General features: G+C 43.2%; 1 protein-coding gene across 1 annotated transcript; it reads right to left on the bottom strand.

The window, feature by feature from the left end:
* Window positions 1–902: 902 nt before the first annotated feature.
* CST7 (cystatin F) lies at window positions 903–10,432 on the bottom strand. Its single transcript, XM_084835022.1, has 4 exons — window positions 10,346–10,432; window positions 5,994–6,166; window positions 4,529–4,645; window positions 903–1,073 (listed from the first exon to the last, which is right to left on the bottom strand). The coding sequence occupies exons 1-4, from the start codon at window positions 10,413–10,415 to the stop codon at window positions 996–998; spliced, it is 438 nt and encodes a 145-aa protein (XP_084691148.1). The 5' UTR covers window positions 10,416–10,432; the 3' UTR covers window positions 903–995.
* Between the last annotated feature and the right edge of the window lie 7,957 nt (window positions 10,433–18,389).

Genomic DNA, 18,389 nt, shown 5'->3' with positions numbered 1-18,389 from the left:
CTGGATGAGAGCTAAAAACTGAAACTCAATCCAGAGAAGACTGAGATGCTGTTGGTGGGTGGTTCTCCTGGCCAGACAGAGGGTGCTCAACCTGTTCTGGATGGGGTTGCACTCCCCCTGAAAGAGCAGGTTCGTACCTGGGGGATCTTCCTGGAGACATTTTTGTCACTTGAGGTTCAAGTAGCCTCAGCGGCATGGAGTGCTTTCTACCAACTTCAGTTGGTGGCCCACCAACACCCCTATCTGGAAAGGGATAGCCTGGCTTCAGTTGTCTATGCTCTGGTAACTTCCAAGTTAGATTACTGCAATGCACTCTACATGGGGCTGCCTTTGAAGACAGTTCAGAAGCTTCAGCTTGTGCAAAATGCGGCAGCCAGACTGATAACAGGGACAAGATGGTCCAACCATATAACACTGATTCTGGCCTGCTTACACTGGCTGCCTATATGTTTCCAAGCCCAAGGTGATGGTTTTGACCTATAATGCCTTACATGGCTCGGGACCACAGTACCTGACGGAACGCCTTTCTAGGCTCTTGGATACACTACACTCTGGGTGCCTCCTCCGGGGGAAGCTCGGACAGCAGCAACAAGGAGGAGGGCCTTCTCAATGGTGACCCCCCATTTATGCTATGCTATCTGTTTTATTTCCTATGTGAATGGTTTTTATACTTTATATAATGTATTTTAATGGTTTTTAATTTTTGTGAACCATCCAGAGAGCTTTGGCTATGGGGTGGTATAGAAATAGAGTAAATTAAATAAAATTATTGTCCTCAACTACATCATCTCATCTACCCATATTTTCTGCATAGCAAGGTTGGTGGGGCAAGTGGGATTACATATGCTACCAAATGAGGCCAGAGTGTTAGCAATAACCAAATAAAACCAAAGAGCCCACAATTGTTTACAGTCCAGTGTCTTTATTGACAATTTGTCATTGAACAACGGATTGAGAACAAACATGTTGAACCTATATCCTTTCTTGAGGAGAGGTTATTGACAGAGGGAGACTGGAACTTGGATTCTCTGCAGCCAGGGTATAAGCCAGACTTCAAAATAGCATCTGAATGTCTGGATGGGGAGAAGAGAGAGAGACTAAATCAGACCAAAGCTGGAACACAGAAAGCTGCTCTGTAGCCTTATCAGCAACGTTTTCATTATTTCTGAACAGACTTCAAAAAAGAACATAACTGTTCCAGCCTCCTCTTGGGTAACTCTACGGTAAGGAGATGTGGTCACAATTCCTGCAACATGTGCAACTCTGACATGAGCCTCACGCCCAATGTGGTAAAACTGGTTTGTTGCAATGTCCTGCCTTTCTTTCTCCAATACTTTCTCTATCCAATTCGACCATACATTATCAAACATAGAAAGTGATAAACATCATCTATACAGAAAAGCCACCTATACAGAATCTGAAAAGAAGATTCATCTCACACTTCCTATACTGTATTTGTGAGCACAGGAGCCACTGGAACATAGTTCCAGTGCCATGGCACTTGGGTAACATCATGTCCTAGCCACATGGGAGCAACCGGGGCAAGCTCCAGGTCTGAAGCAGCTCTTAGCAAAGTGCCCTCTGTAGTAGGCCCCTTCCTACATCAGCAGTCTGCCAGGACCACAGACTTCCCTAGCAGCAGCTCCTCCAAGCTGCCATTTTAAGTTTTTCACAGTGTCCTGGAACACCTAATATAGTATTATCCAGGGCTTCTCACATTACCTTAGGCTACTCTAGTAATTTGAGAAGGGAGCTTCAAAGCCATTCTGCACATTACTCAGAATTAAGTGGGAGGAGGTAGAACTCCAGACTGTATTACTTTAGAGTGCAGGAAGAGGTAGGTTTTTGGTTTTTTTTAATGTTCCCAAACATTAAAAAAGCTCCCTCCATGTAATAAATTAGCACATAAGGGACTCTGGGAGAAAGAGCCATTGTAGCCATTTTCCTGATGTGATGTTTGCACGTTTACTATATGCAAGAATTCAAATACTATATCTGGAAGAATTCAAACATTACAACCACCACAGCTGACCTGCATTTTGAAGTCCAGGAGTCTATTACTTCATGCTGTAGAAGCCCTCTAAACCAGCACAGTCTGATTCCCTTAGTAAGGCTACCTCCCAGTGACAGGAAAGGAAGCATATGTTGGTTGGGTCCCCCCCCCCCAATCCATATTAGTAGCCTGTACTATGATTTCTATATATGGAAAACTGAGAGATGGAGCAGAGAAAGGCTTTTCCCAAAGTTATGTAACAGACATGAGCAATCCTCATCCAAGGCACAGTTCTTTAGGACTGTGTGGTTTTCAAACTATGTGTCCTTGGAAGCTTACCAGAGGTTCCTCAGTGTGAAGAACAGTAATGAGAGGCAAGCCGTGCTGAGAGACAGCCTGCCCACCTGCAAGATCCAGCCACAGGAGAGCGTATGGTGTTCTAGTGTGTGCTTTTGATTTTATACAGGGAAAAATAAGACCCAACCAGCCTGGCCAACACCCTGCACAAACTGAGTATACACTCTAGCAGAACCAAGCATCCTTTGCAACGTGCATGAGTTCTGTATCAAACCAGTCAATATGGAAAGTATTTCCTGAAGAAGTACCATTTGAAAACTGTTCTTACAACGGTGTCTCTACATTACACACATACATGTTCTGGATTTTCTAAATAACTTGTTAATTGAGGCTGTTCCTACACAAGGCATTTATTGTGTGCTCATGACTGGCCACTCACGGAAGTTTGCGGGCCCATTACATGACATCGTCAGCATCCAGGGTCCCTCCTGCACTATCCCCAGCATAAGGCATCACAATTTAAACCCTTTTAAATCGGGTTTGAATAAACCATGCGCTGTACTGCTATCTTTCATCCACTAGATGGCACTGTTTTTCATTCAGGGATATAGGGGCTGCTGATGTTCGCTGTCTAAGGAGGCAATTTTCAACACACCGCGGAAAGGGAGGTAAAATGCTCTGCGGGGCTCCCAATTTTTTCTTTAATGTAGAGAAGTCCTGAGTTATAACTTCCAGAGGGGTAAACATGTTAGTCTGTTGCAGCAAAAACAGTGACAAGTCTTGTAGCAACTTAGGGAGCTATGGCCGCTAAACAGTAGCTATGGCCGCTAAACAGTGGCTAGACCGCCAGAGGATATCTGGTTTTCTGGGAACCAACCTCGGAGCCCACACTCCAAGGCTGGTTCCCAGAGAACTGACCTCCCCCCACTTCCACGCTGCCTTGGAGGCAGCACGGAACAGCCCCGTCCACCGTGCTCATAAGAGGAGCAGGGTGCAGTGGAAAAGGGGCGTGTCTCCGGGTGTTCTGGGGAGGGGGGGTGGAAATGCCCGTACGCCACATCCAATGTGTCATACAGCAGCCTCCTCCCCCATTCTGTCCTCCCGCGGCTAGACAGCAGCAAGTGGCTGTCTAGCTGAAAATGCAGGGCAGGAGAAGTGTGGAGGGAACGATCCCCTCCGTGCTTCTCCTGCCCTGCATTGGATAGGTGGTCACCTCCGAGTTTGGAGGCGGTCGCCTATCTGAATAGGATTGCGCCTTTAATGGCTAAAAAAAATTATTATGGCATATGGTCTTTGGACTACAATCCACTTCATAGGATGCATTAAGAGCTCCTTCACACTGAGCTTTTATCCTGTGATTGAGATTGCTCCTTCATGGAAGTTTGCAGGCTCTTTACATGACGCCATGATCATTCAAGGCATCTCCTGTACGAAATGCCCTTTGTTCTGTTTTTAAATAGATCACAGATAATAAGATATCAAATTACCCCGTTGTGTTTTGCTTCAGTTTCCTCCGTGAAAAGAGTAAAAGCGGCAAGAACAGCAGTGAGATCAATTAAAGATAATGGAAGCCTCAGATACGGGGAGAAGGAGGGGGAAGGGGGTGGGGGAGAAGGAAGCACATGAAAAAGGGAGTTGTGGTCCTGCATTTAAAATGGAAGCAGAAAGCCCTGTTTTAAATGCAGGATTTTATGCTGGTGTAGAGATGCCCTTAGTTATCCTCAGTTGGCAGGCTACACGGGTGTGTGTATGTGTGTGTGTGTGGAACTGTAAAACGGTGGGGCCAGATGGCAACAAAATGCAAGAAGTACAGTTGGACAATACAATTAGAGCTGAAATGTATGCAAATATGTTTTGTATTGGTCACTGTGCTTATATTGCATACATTTAAGCTCTATTGTTGCAGACTGTTGTATTTCATTGTCACCTAAACCAAGCTTTACCATTTTTCTCTCTCTACGCCTCTGAGTATGCCAACTGAAGATAACACTTTCATTCACCTGATGAAGTGGACTCTAGTCCATGAAAACTTATGTCATAATAAACTGGTTAGTGTTTAAGGTGCTACAGAGCTCTTTGTCATTTTTGTTGAGTTATGAGAATTAAAAATAAAAGTAAAATTGTACTCATTGACATTGATAAGCCATGCACACAAAAGTCAATTATAAGGGCAGTGCAACAGATCCTATTGCATGCAAAATTAAAAGAAAATCAGGGAGAAATTCAAACATATTTTACTTGTCTCAAGGTCTTGTTCCTCTGGAAATCGCATCTGTCCAAGTTGGGATGCATCCTTTTGCTGCACACAGTCCGGCGGATATCAACATCAAGTCTGTATTTCAGCCCCCTAACTACCTAGAAAAAGCAGTTGCCATATCACTAAACAGTACACAGCAAGGACAAAGTGGAAAGAACAGCAGGAGCCTGAGGCCAGGGACAGATAATAGTTTTTTCAAAGGGTAATATGATAGATATATTGGTGCCTGTAATGCGGATACTCAAACCCTCTGTTATCTCTGTTCACAAATTCTGTAAAAACTGGGCGGGGGTGGGGGAATCCTGTAAAACTTGTTTGACCACAGACTACACTGGGATAAAAGAAATTAGCATGTTCACCATGGACAATGATGGCTCTATCCAGTGATGCAGCTAGGAGGCCCCCAGATGACCACCCAGAGAGAGGTAGGTGATGGGGGGAGCAGCAAACAGGCCTGACAGGGCAAGCAGCAGCATCTCTCTTTCCTCCTTCTTGTTTTAAATTTATAGTCAGGGCAGTAAGGCGGACACATACATGGTTACAGACCCTAATTTTATTCTTATTTTTAAAATATATTATCCTTTTCTATAACAAAACAGTGCTTATTGCCAAGTACTTAACAACAGGGCAGCAAAAGCAAACTCCATTTTATACCTGTAGTTGTAATGGTGCTATGATTTAAGTAAGTTTAAAATGTGAAACTGCAAATAGAGTATTTCTTTTCATCGTGATTGGCAAATAGGTGTTTGTTTTCTCTAAGAAGTCAGGAATGTAAAAACAGTTGTAAAGAAGCATGCAATGGCAGTGTGAGTGGGAGAAGTGTCACTTGTGTGCTTCTTTACAACTGAAATAATATACATGATTATTTAAACATGCACACACACTGCAATAAGACCATTAAGTCCAGGTTCTAAAATTACCTAGCCGCATCGCTATCATACCATCTTTAAGGGCGCAATTCTATGCATGTTTAGACAGAAAAAAAGTCTGACAACTCCCAGCATTCCCCAGCCAGCCATGCTAGCTGGGGCATGCTGGGAGTTGTAGGACTTTTCTCTCTCTAAACATGCATAAGCTTCGCCCTAACTTTCTCAAAAACTATTGTCTGTCTCCAGCCAGATATTATGGAGCTTGGAAACCAAGCTTCTGGTTTCACATTTGTCTGAAGTGATCACAGTAGAAATGTATGGCTTCCACATGGACTATTTAGCCATCAAAAGAACTGCAACAACAGCTGAACCAAGTTGTAAACAATAGCTTACTTTGCCACTGTGGACATCAGAAGAACTAGAATGATAATACAACCTGAAGATGCAGCATAAGCTGCCTTATGGGAATGTACCATCTTGCACTGGCATAAGAAAAGAGCAGATGATGTTTTGCTTATTCTGTCAGTAAAGAATATTTACTGCACATTTGTTGCCATAATATCTAGACGGTTCTTACCTGGACTGTGGCTTTGTTTATGCAAGATTCTTTGAAAAGAAATATGTCATTTGAACTGTTGTTGTATCTGTAAACACCAAATCTGGCAGCTCTCTGAACCCCTGGATCATTGGTCTTGACCGGGATAGGAAATCCAGGTTTAATAGTTGAATCAGACAACTGCCCATTTGCATCTGTACAAGGACAAGAATTCACAAATGGACAGTTCTTTAGAAACTTTGGCTTGTGAAGAAATATGCTACATCACACAAGGTTTATTTCCTTGCGTATCAGTAAATTCTTAAGCCCAATCCATGGAGTGGCAGAGAAGTCACTTCTTTATAGTGGTCTTGCATGGCTCCTGTTATTTCTATAGACAGAAGCCCCACAATGTGGCAATATGATTAGAGACTGGGGGGCTGCAAGTCCCACCCACCCAGGCAAGTTCACTGCACCTTCCCTCAGCTACGCCCATCCAAAGCTCCTCATACTTGGTCACCCAAGCTCCATAGAAGCCTCTACCATCAGCCACAATATCCAAAAAGGAAGTTCAGAGGCAGTATACCCCCACAAATATAAGACACTATAAATTACAGGAGAATGCCCTCCTTGTAAGCTTCCTGGAGACAGATGGCTGGCCTGGGCTTGGAACAGAAAGCCAAACTAGATGTGACATTAAATGCATCTTTGCCTTTAACATGCAGGTTTTGTTTTTCTGCACCAATCAGGGATTTCCTCCCAATGTAAATAGCTGCTTCAGAGGAGGGATTTTCCTCAGGAGCAATGGCAGGAGAGGAAAGGATTACATTTCCCCTCCATATTTGCTGCAGTCATGACAATTATCAGTCCCACCAGCTGGAGGTGTTTCCAATTTTTTTTAACATGCATATTAAATATAAAGACACAGGGCTGAATCCAGATTTATGCTGAATCAACTGTGCTGGCAGAACTGAAATATCCCGCCCACTCCTTCCAAAGGCAGCCTCTTCAGACCCCTGAAAAGGCTATATTGAGTCAGGAGACCCTGATGAATGGGGAGAGCTGTACTGTGGAGGGGGAGGGGGAGGGGGAGGGGGAGGGGGAGGGGGAACCCCCCCAAATTGGGAGGAGGGATCTTCCACAAGTGGAGCCCTTCCTCTTGCAGACAGAGCCTTTGTGTTGCAGAAGCCAGGTCCTGGATCAAACCCACAGTTTGGCCTTGAATGCTGGGCTAGATGGAGACAACAAGCAACTTGCCCAATGGCAAAAACAGTATAAGTCAGAGGTGAAATCTGACATCCTAACTTCAAAGCACTTATCTGACTGAATATTTTTCAGCTGCAACATACATTTCACAGAAGGCAAACAAGCGCAGCTGGGAGACAAGTGACTTGCCTAAGGCAAAACACTGAGTACAAGGGGGAAATGGGTCTAAGCTCCAAAAGATCAACCAACCCAACAATTCCCCTGCCAGTTAATTCTCCAAATACATTTACCTTCCAGATCCTGTTAAAATTAATTTCTGACCCCAGATTCTCTCTTCCAAAAGTGCATCTCCCCATATTCCCCCAATTAAAAGAGATGGCTGGCTTCAGTCATTCATCCCTGAGACCACACTCTTCTCTAGACACTGGTTCAGGGGCCAGAAATATATTTTGTCGTACAGTGTGAGCCCTCATGGGTGATCAAGATATATCATAAAGTTGGTGCCACTTACCAGTAAGTGTTTAATATTTATGGAGCACATGCTTTGACATGGAGCATATTACATACAATCCCAAAGAAGCACTGCACCATTCAAGTAGGGAATCTTCGTTTCTCTCCTACTTTTAAAAACCATTTTATTTCTCTTAATGAAATTGTAGGGCAAATTTCATCACAATGTTGTTAACATTTAGCCTTGCCCAACCTTCCCCAACCCGGTACCCTCTATATGTGTTGGACTACAACTTCCATAATCCGCAGCCAACTGGCTAGCCACTGAGAGCCAGACAAAATTGCTTTGTGAGACAAATTTGGTCCATAGGGTGCTAGCTTGCTTGCCACTGGTTTGAAATAGTCCCAGTACAAATGTCACTTACTGCCTATCTATACTACTAAATTCACAAAACAGATCAGTCACTTGCTGTTTGGTGAATTTAGAAAGAACAAATGGACAGCATTGAAGGTTGATGTCATATGAGGAAGAACCAGCAGCTTCTTCCTTTCTTGCACAATTAAAAACCCTTCAGCAGAAACCACTTTACATCAGAGAAACTACAGAACATCAAAGAAGCATAGCATTGCAATAGAGCACTGGAGAAGTGAAAAGGCTTTAGGGCAAGTTACTAAAGTTAGCCTTTAACCCTTTCACTGCAGGGGAGTGAGATTTATTTCTTACTTCTGAGTAAACATGCACAGAAAGAGGGGCTTTGTTAAAACTTAAAAACAGGTGAATGAGTGCCCCCGCTACTGTAGTAATGTGAGGGGTCGCTGCTGCATTCCTGGGGATTTTCTCAATGGGAAAACCTACTTCCATGGGGAAACAAGAGGGAATGGAGCATCCCACCCCCTTGACCACATCACTGCCAGGTCACAGAGGCATGCCCAGGATTAAATGTGTGTGGGGGACACACACACAGCAACTGTGGTAAAACTGCCAGGGAGCCACTTTCAGTAAAAAAAAAAAGATCGGAGTAAAGGGAGTTTCAGAAAATGCAGCTTTTCAAGAGGGAAGTGACTGGTTGGCAGTGGATTGGTGACAACGTCCTCTGTCACAAAGGCACTCTAGCTGTTCTAACTTCACACTAAATCGCTCATGAAGAAACCCCCCTGGTTACTTGTGTAGTTAAAAAGCAACTATCCAGCTAAATTCATGGTACAAGTATGCAATTGCTGTTTCTTAAACACTATGGGCTGGTTCATACATTTATATTCATCAGCTGATGGCTAAAGGTACAGATTGGTCAAAGCTAGAGAAATCAAGTGATGCATGTGCATGTGTCAACCAGCCCCAAGAAAGCCCAGTACTAATACTCTTACATAACTCTTTTTTTTCATATTTGATTTCTCATGTTTTCACTGCCTCAGGCTAAGACAAATACTAAGCAGGGAAGGACATAAGCTTAAAACAGAATAGGGAGAATTGGACTATTTCTTTTTATCTACCTGATTATGGGGTGAAAAGATAAATTAAAAAGTTAACATTTCTGGAATGTGGTGAACAAGCCAGCATGCTAGTCCCCACATCTCGATTGCTTCCACTTGGCTCCTCCTGCTAGCTGGAGAAGCTAAACACCCCAGGGGTACTAGGTCCTTGGGTTGTTTATTGTGAGGACAAGCCAGGGGAGAGGCAAGGCAGAGTTCTGGGTTCAGAGGTCATCATGACAAACAACCCCAGGGTTGTTTAGCCTCACCTGGGCTGTTAGGAGAGTAAACTGGATGTGATGGAAGCAGTTTGAATATTTCTCTGCCCTCAGAACAAAATGCCTTGGCATGCTGTGAGTGCATGTTCAAACCACTTCCTCTATCACACTTTAGAATGCATGTATATATGTCTTCACCATAATGGCCGTTGTGCTATCAACAGCGGGTAGGTCAATGGCCTCCTGTGTTCTTTTCCTTCTTTGCAAGTCTTAAAATTCCAGGCTCTAAATGGTGTGCTAGGGCATGCTTCAATCGTCAAACATCACCCCTAATTTGTGGGCATCTCACTACAAGTATTATCATAAAATCAGCATATACTTTGGTGCCCCTCCCCGCAGAGACATTGAAATAGCTGCATATTTTAAATATTCCCTTTTACTGACTAAAGCAATATCAAAGCCAATGTTACGTCTTACTTTTAATTCCCCTCAGCTCCTTCACTGCTCTAAACAGAAACCACAACGGAAAGAGTGAGATATCAATTCATTTACCAGCAGGCAATTTTCAAGCCTCACACACTTTGCTTTTTGTATTCATTCTCATCTGAATAAAGACAAAATCTGAAAACATTTTCTGCGTTGCTCCTGCACTTTTAACAGCAGCCTAACACAGCCATTTAACAGGTGAAGCTTTTCCTTGCATGGAGATATGGTGGGAAGAAGTTCCACCTGTTAAACTTGTATGACTCAGTGCGCTAATAAAGGCAAAGGAGCAGAGAAGTAAGAAGAGGTGGCATCTCTAACACTGCTGTCGAAGAAAACATTTGCAAATCCCAAGTTGGCCTAACTTTTACCAGGAAACCTTGCAACCGCCTCTCTTTGATAAAGGATTTACAGTACCTCAATTCTTGAAGTTAAAACACAACATCCACCCGCTGCCAAACAACTTCCTGGACTTCAGAAAAATAAAAGTATTGCTGACACCTGATATTACTAAACACAGAGATGCAGATACTGTAGGAGAATATTAAAGTTGCTTCCTGAACTTACCAGTTGAAGTCCTGGCCACATCACATACAAGCAGAGAGCAAAAAATAGACACTCTCCACTCAAAGAACATTGTGGCTACTTTACTACAACAAGTAGAGAGCAAAGCACTTGCTTCTTACACCCAGCAGAGGAAGTGGTGTTACCACTGCTTAATCCGTAAATCTCATTGGTCAGGAAGAAAATAGAGTATATATGTTTGAATGATGGTGGATTAACAATTAGTACGAAGCATGCTACAAGGTAAGGTCAAAGAAGTAGTGCATAATGGAATGTGGAAAGCAACACAAACCACTCTGCTTTCATACTTCAAGGCAGGGGTGTTGAACTTCAGGCTTGGGGGCTATATCCAGCCTGCACTGGGGACACAATCCAGCCTGCCAGGGTTCCTGAGATGGCCATGCCTCCTTCCACTTGTGAATAGGTGGTTCCTGTTCCCATTCCCACTGCCACTCCCACTCCCTGGGTTTTCTGGTCTTTTATGTCCCCACCCAAATTCTAAAAGGCTGAAATGCTTCTCCTAAGGCGCCGTTACTGGCAGTAAGAATATTACACTAAAACAGGCTGGTGCTTTGGCCCCAACCCCTTTCCCCCCCACTGAAATACAGCTCCCAAGAGCTTCTCCAAAACTGAAATTGACTCTCAGGCTGAAAGAGGTTCAACACTCCTGCTTTAAGGTTTGCAAAGCGTTATCTGTCAGGGGAAAGCGTCATTCTAAAAGTCAGGATCTTATGAAAAAAAATTATTATGGTTGTATTTCTGAATAAGATAATGATGTTTGGAATTCTGCTTTCCCCTGATTACATTTTTAAAAGGTCAACATGCATTGGATTTCCTGTTGCATATTAAATTCTTGCGTTGGTTAAATACTATGCTCTTGCTGGGATCTAAATGTATCCAAACAAGGCCTGTGCAACAGGAAAACAAACTAACACTAGGCATAATTCTAAATTTACTAAATTCAGGCATCCTTTTCTCAGCACAGTTAACACTGTGTGGTACTAGATGGCCACGTGTCCTCTTTTACAGATGACAGTCCTCTATTTATAGGGCTGGCCTCTCCAATTCCAGTTTAAAAATAAAGAACCATAAGAACTGTTGCCCATCAACAGTGCCTGAACAGGCAGGCAGACAGATCACCTGGTCACAGTCTTCTCCACTATAGTGAGATGTGCAGTCTTTCTATTTAAATTATAATAATTATTTCTACATTTGCTTACATACATATAAATTAGTACATGCAAATTTTATGCAGATTGGCATCCTCTTTTTATGGCAATGTACATCCTCTTTTTTGGCCAGTCATAGTAGGAAGCGGCTAGCAGTACTCCCTTGAGAACCACTTCTTCCAGGTGCCTTGGGGCGGTGGCTCCCAACAAAGCTGGCTTCCCTTGCTTCTCACCTTTTCCTGGTGGAACAAGGCTTCAGGCAGGGGGCAGGCCCTCAGAGGGTCAGATGGGGAGGCTTTACAGGCTGGAAATGGCCCATGAGTTGGAGATTCCCCATCCCTGCCCCAAGGCCTCTTGGGTTGAGGCCTGGATACCTTAGATTTCTTCCCATATCAGCTTGCCCACTTCCTAAGATACGTGCTGGAATGGCTCATCTCTGTTATACTGCCTATGGTGGAAGCACAATTCATATGGACAAGAGAAAGCACTTTTCAGTGCCTGCACCCAAATTATGGATTACCTTACCCCATGAAGCTTGGCAAGCTCCCTCCCTTGCCATTTTCCATCAGTTGATGAAGACGAGTGGAGGCTGGTGGTTCTGATGTCAGTGGGGCAGTGAATCTGCTCCATGTTTCAGTCAGGACTCTAAAGGAGCTATCTACGGTGCGATCTTGGATAGCTCCTTTAGAGTACTGACTGGAACTTGGAGCGGATTCACACACACTCCCACTGACATCGGAGCCACCAGCCTCCACTGGTGAAGACTTGTCTATTTTGGAATGCCTTTGCCTTGCTGGGCAGGTAAATTTTTAATATAATGAATGTTTTTATCTGCTGCATGTTTCTAGCTTATATTTTTTGTTTTTATATTGTGGTATTATTGTTTTAACTGTTATAAGCCACCCTGAGTAATGCATATACATGACTCAGGGAGGGGTATACATTCCTGAATTAAATACATACATACATACATACAAACATACATAACGTTTACAAATCTGAAAAAATACCTTGTCCCAGCTTCTAAGGGCCTGGGAAAACTGGGACAAAAGCAGGAAGAAACAGACAAAATGGCTTCCACACAAGTTCTCGAGGCAGAGGTGGCAACAAAGGGGGATCTGAGGCTTTTGCTTGAGGAGGTCAAAGCTAGCCATATGCAGACAGTGGCAGAAAGCTATAGCACCCTTGCATCAACAGCTAAGACAGATGGATGCGAAGCTTGGATGTCAGGCTTTAAAAGAAATGGACCCATACTCTGGAGGAACTCTTTACATTTCCTCCCCAATACCAGCTGTGAGGAATCCTGATTTGAATTGAGACTGTACTATGGGGAGACAGATTACCACTTTCCCCTTGTGCCATTTTCCTGATGAAAAATTCCCCCCAAACCCTAATGGCCCCAAGTACTACAGGTACATTTCCCAAATGAAGGGAATAGACTAGAGCAGGGTGGGCAGTTTGTGGCCCTCCAGATGCTTTGGCCTACAACTCCCATCAGCCCTAGCCAGCATTGCCAATGATGAGGGATTATGGGAATTGTAGGCCAAAACTTCTGGAAGGCCACAAGTTGCCCACCCCTGGACTAGCATATACTCGTTCCCATACACACAAAAAGTGAATTAAACTTGAACCAACATTATAGACAAGGACAAGCACAATCCAAAAGAGGGTGCTATTGCCCTTTCCAAACAGCTTGCTGCAGGTAGGGATGGCAGAGAATTCCACCATGGACCTCGGTGAGGCCGAATGCCAGTGCATTCGGCGCCCCGAACTCCGTGGCAGAAAGGCCTGCCCCCCCCCGCCCCCCCGTAGATCCGCCCTGGGACGAGACTTAGCTGGGGCAGATCTTCCAGGCAGCGGCAGCGGCAGCTGGTCTTCCAACCGGCTGCCACCACCACCATTTCCAGTCTTGTAAAAAAAAAAAGACGTGATAGGCTACGTAAAGATTTACATAGCCTATCATGGCTAGGTTTAAAAAAAAAAAACACGACATGATAGGCTACATAAATCTTTACGTAGCCTATCATGGCTGGGTGGGTTAAAAAAAACAACAACCGCGTACGCAAATGGCGGCGGTTACGGCCGCCGCCATTTGCATTCCTTATTTTTCACCGTCTTAGTCTACGTAAATATTTACGTAGATTATGACGGCGAAAATAAAGGGGAACGCAAATAGTGTAGCGGACGCTATTTGCGTCCCTTTTTGATTTGCCGTTTTAGCCTATGTAAAGATTTACGTAGGCTAAAACGGTGAATCAAAAAGGGACGCAAATAGCGCCCGCTACGCTATTTGCGTTCCCCTTTATTTTCGCCATCATAGTCTATGTAAATATTTACGTAGATTCAGACGGCGAAAAATAAGGAACGCAAATGGCAGCAGCCGTAGCCGCCGCCATTTACGTACACGGTTCCCCCCCCCCAGCCCTCCGCGGCCGGAAATCCAGCTGCGGACGGGGCTGGGCTGGGCCTGGCCAGCTGCTCCATGGAGCTGCTGCGGAGCACAGCCGGCCATTGAGGATTCCAGGGGGGAGGAACGGATCGCCTTCCCCCCCGTTGAGGATTCCGGGGGGAGGGACGGAACACCTCCCCCCCCACCATCAACATAATCCGCGAAAGATAAGTCACTTTTGTACATCCCTAGCTGCAGGACCCATCCTTGAATTACCTCTTTTGATACTAGGCTAGGCAGCAGCACAGAGAGAGACACTTAAATGAAGTATGTAATAAATAGTTGTGGCTAATGCTCAAGTGACAGAAGTTCATACTGCCCCACCCCTGACATTCTTTGCAACACCACCTTAGTAATTCAGACCATTGTTTGGCATACCAAGCATGCATCTTGTCCTGGTGCATCTGAATCTAAACCATCTATGCTTCTCTCCACCCTTAGGGTGTTTCTACATTAAGCAAAACCCCACATCCTTTCTGGTCCTTCCTACGTTTGGTTTCTTTGCCAGATTAGGAAGGGCTTCTTTATATGGCAGCCACATGGTTTGAACTGAAGGAGTGCCTCTCTCCCTGGCATGTGTGCAAAGGAGTTGGGGGGGGGTCTTGTTTTCGTAGTTCAACTTCTGCTGTACTGTTTTCTTGCAGCCCCCAGGAAACCCCTGACTTACTGAGTAGACATAAAATGTAAGATTGTGCTGTAAATCTTCAACCCTTGGCACACTTATGTGGGAGTAAGCCACATTGAACTCAGTGGGACTTACTTCTGAGTAGACATAAGACCACCCTGTAAGTCTGCAACCCTCGTCATACTTACTTGGGAGTAAGCCCCATTGAACTTAATGGGGTGCTCTGACTCAACAGAGGATGTTGCTTCCGAGCTTGGTGGGATGGGGGATCAGATGTGTCTCCCTTCATTACGGGGAGGCATTCTACTCTCTTCTCCCTCCTATTGAGAAATGCAGTGGCAGGAGATGCAATCGGCAGGCGATTCTCACCCTTGCTCCTGTCAAATCTCATCCTGACAGCACCCCCAACAACTCAAAACAAATGCCCACAGCAGGCAGACATAGTGGTTTCTCCCACCGTTAGAGAATTTCACAGGGAGGTTATGGTGCTCCTGTTGTATGGGCTGGAAAAAATACCACTTCTTTTGCATTTGGGGAAAACACGAGATAGGCTGGAGGAAATGGCAGGAGACACCCTGGAGGGCCACAGAGTCATCTAAAGAGCCCGCAAACTTCCGAGAGAGAGCCATCTCAATAGCAGGATAAAAGCTCCATGTGATGAACCTCTTAGAATGTCAGAAGTTGCTCTGTAATTTACACTAAGCCCAAATTTAAAAGTTTGCAAGCCTATGGCAAACTCTCTGGACTGGATCATAAAGCATTTAGTACTTTATCTAGGGTTGCCAACTTTTTTCTGGAAGGCCTCGTGTGCCTTTAATAATATTTCTACTGTTGCTGCTGTTTTAAATGTTTTATGCTGTTTTAGTTAGCTGTATTTTATATTTAATTTTAATTTTTTTACAAGGTTTACTTTGAGGGGGGCTTTGCCTCAAAAGATGATATAGAGTAATTAAAATAAAACAAATTAATAACTATCTGGCAGGCAGAAGTTAAGCTGGTGGAGCTTTTACCTGCATGAAATAGATGGTGAATGTTTTGCCTTGGAATTACTGCATCTCATGCAGCTGTTAAAAACACAGCAGAGTGAACAGAAATAAGGTGGAAACTCTGTTGTCTTTATCTGAAATGACAAGAAAACAATAGTCATCCCTGAGTTTCGATTCCACTAGGAGCAGGTGGACCTAATTACTCTTATAGCCAATTAAGATATATTTGCAGAAGTCTGTTTCAGCTATGGAGGCTATTTATGGTTAGTAAACTCTAGAGACTTTGGGTATATTTTTCCAGCTAGGAGCAACTAAACACTGCAAAGGAAGAAGTGGCCAACAAGCTCCTTGTTTGTCTGGCCTTGCAATAAAAGAAAGTGGAAGCCCTCGAGGGGAATTTTTTTGTGATTGTTTGCTTGTCTCAGACTCCAGGTACTCAAAGGAGTCCACATGAATTCCTGTATTGCACTGTAGCCCATTAAGTTCTGCAAAAGAGCTGCAGTAAAGTGGCTAGGTGAACACACTGAAAGGGCACCTGTACCTTTAAGTGAATCAAGTACTGCTCTTCAAATGGCAGTCCTGAAGTAATGGAGGGAGGGAAGGGAGAACTACACCTGGATACAATTTGTCTGTCTATTTAACACAGGGTGGCCATTTATGCATTGCCAAAGAAGAGGAAATACATCTCCAAAAAGAGGGCAGAAGAAAGCACAGAACTGCATAAAATTTGCACATGCCAATATATTATCTCTCTCTCTTACCCTAGTAGAGAACACTGTGTTCAGGTGACCTGGGTGCCTGCTCAGTCTGCTGTCTGGGTGCTAACTGTTGATGGTCAACTTCAAAGACTCTGCTCCCCCTGTTTATGGTTCTTTATATCTTTAAACTGAACAGCCCTTCAAATAGAGGGTGGTTCTCTGTAAAGCAGGACACATGGCCACCCCAATTTAACTCCAGTCCCCCCCCCCCCGCATCCCTTCTAAGCCCTGCTGACATAGATAGGATCAGGATGCACAAATGATTCCTCATGGGTAAATGCAGCAAAGCATGAATGAACCCATGGGATATTCTGTAGATTACAGCAAACATTTCTCTCTTGCCCTCCCTCAGTTCTTTGAGGCGTGTGTGTGCTGATGTATTCAGCCCAATGTGAAGAAGCAGGCAGCATAGTTGTATGGATTAATCAGTGCTATCTACTTAGCTAAAGTAAAATGTTCATCTGAAGCTTGTTCTGTGAATATTTAGGGCACAGGTTTCCAAACTTTTCATGTTGGTGACACACTTTTTAGACATGCATCATTTCGTGACATGGTAATTCAGTTTTACTAGCAAACCGGAGGTTAAACTAACCTGTTATAAGAGATATGGACACATACATAAATTGTAATAACGAAATATATGGGGATAGAACATATCTCATGAAAACCTTTCATTTATATTTTTAAAAATATATGATTTGTAAGATAACATACATTGTTGTCATTTATGAGTAACAGTATGTAAATATGTGCAAGAATTTTAAAAAGTTGAATAACACCAATAACTACTTACCATTTTAATAGGATGTATGAGGTTGATGGGATGAACACAGCTTTTCAATATTTGGTGGAATATTAGATAAAGACACTCGCATTTCGTCATCAAGCATTTTTAAGCTTCCACGTTTCAGTGTCTTTAAGTTTGCCATCATTGAAAAGGATACTTCACAAATGTATGTAGTAGAAAACTGCAGAAGAATTAACGCTTTTAAAGCTATGTTTGGATGCATTTTTGAAATGCGAATCCAAAAGCTGTCTAAGTCACCCTGTTCATGCATCATTAACAGATTTCAATCATTTTTTATGTCAGCTAATTCTTCTTCAATAAGTGAAAAGTTCCTCGCTGCAGTTGAAAGAAATGGATTTCTGATCCTATCATAGTCCTGGATTTCAACATTTGGGAAGTAATGATGAACTTCCTCTTTGAGCAATGTTAAATGGTCAACAAGTAGCAAGCTCATATCACATTTTAGCTGGCACTCAGCAGTTTTGGAAAATATTTCAAAATTTCCTTCTTTTACTTTCCTTTTCCAAATTGCTATTGCTAATTGTGCTCTCATAGCACAAATTTTATCTACCGCTGTTAAGATATTTTCTCCTTTTCCTTGCATACTGGTGTTGATTTTATTCAAATGTTCAAATATGTCAGCAAGATATGCCAATTTTGTGCACCAAAGTTTGCTTTGAATTAGATGGCAGAATTCATTTTGCTGATTTTCCTCAAAAAGTTTAAGCATCATTTCCCTCAATTCATATACATGACAAAGCACTTGACCTCTTGAGAGCCAACGAACTTCTGTGTGTAGTAGAAGCTTTTTAAACCTTGCCCCCATGTCTTCACAAATATGAGCAAATAATCTTGATTGAAGTGGTCTAGTTTTAATGTAATTGACCATTTGAACCACTTTGTCCAAAACTTTTCTACATTCATTTTCAATGGTTTGCACAACTAGTGCTTCGCGATGTAAAAAGCAATGAGTAATTATAATATTTTCATTCTCTTTCTTTGCTAAAGCTATAAAACCTTTTGTTGAACCAACCATTGAGGGTGCGCCATCTGTGCATATTCCTACACAATTTAACCATTGCAAATTATTTTCCTTCATAAAGCAATCAAAAGTTTTAAATATATCTTCACCTCTAGTTCTCATTGGAAGTTCTAGACAACACAGGAATTGCTCAATAATTCTGTCAGTATGAATGAAATGTATAAAAACCAATAACTGTGCTAACCCACTGACATCTGTTGCTCCATCTAATTGCAATGTAAAGATCATATT

Source organism: Heloderma suspectum, chromosome 2 (genome assembly GCF_057233095.1).
Source record: "Heloderma suspectum isolate Gila_16-S chromosome 2, 16-S_ref, whole genome shotgun sequence".
NCBI classification, from domain to species: Eukaryota; Metazoa; Chordata; class Lepidosauria; order Squamata; family Helodermatidae; genus Heloderma; species Heloderma suspectum.
The sequence above is the reverse complement of the archived record's forward strand: the minus strand, read 5'-3'. Positions and strand labels throughout refer to the sequence as shown.

Coding starts and splice junctions, on each gene's coding strand:
- CST7 (XM_084835022.1), bottom strand. CDS start 10,415: ATGTTCTTTGAGTGGAGAGTGTCTATTTTTTGCTCTCTGCTTGTATGT. Junction 6,167..10,345: donor TGTGGCCAGGACTTCAACTG/GTAAGTTCAGGA, acceptor GTCCTTGTACAG/ATGCAAATGGGCAGTTGTCT. Junction 1,074..4,528: donor GGAACAAGACCTTGAGACAA/GTAAAATATGTT, acceptor CTCCCCATCCAG/ACATTCAGATGCTATTTTGA.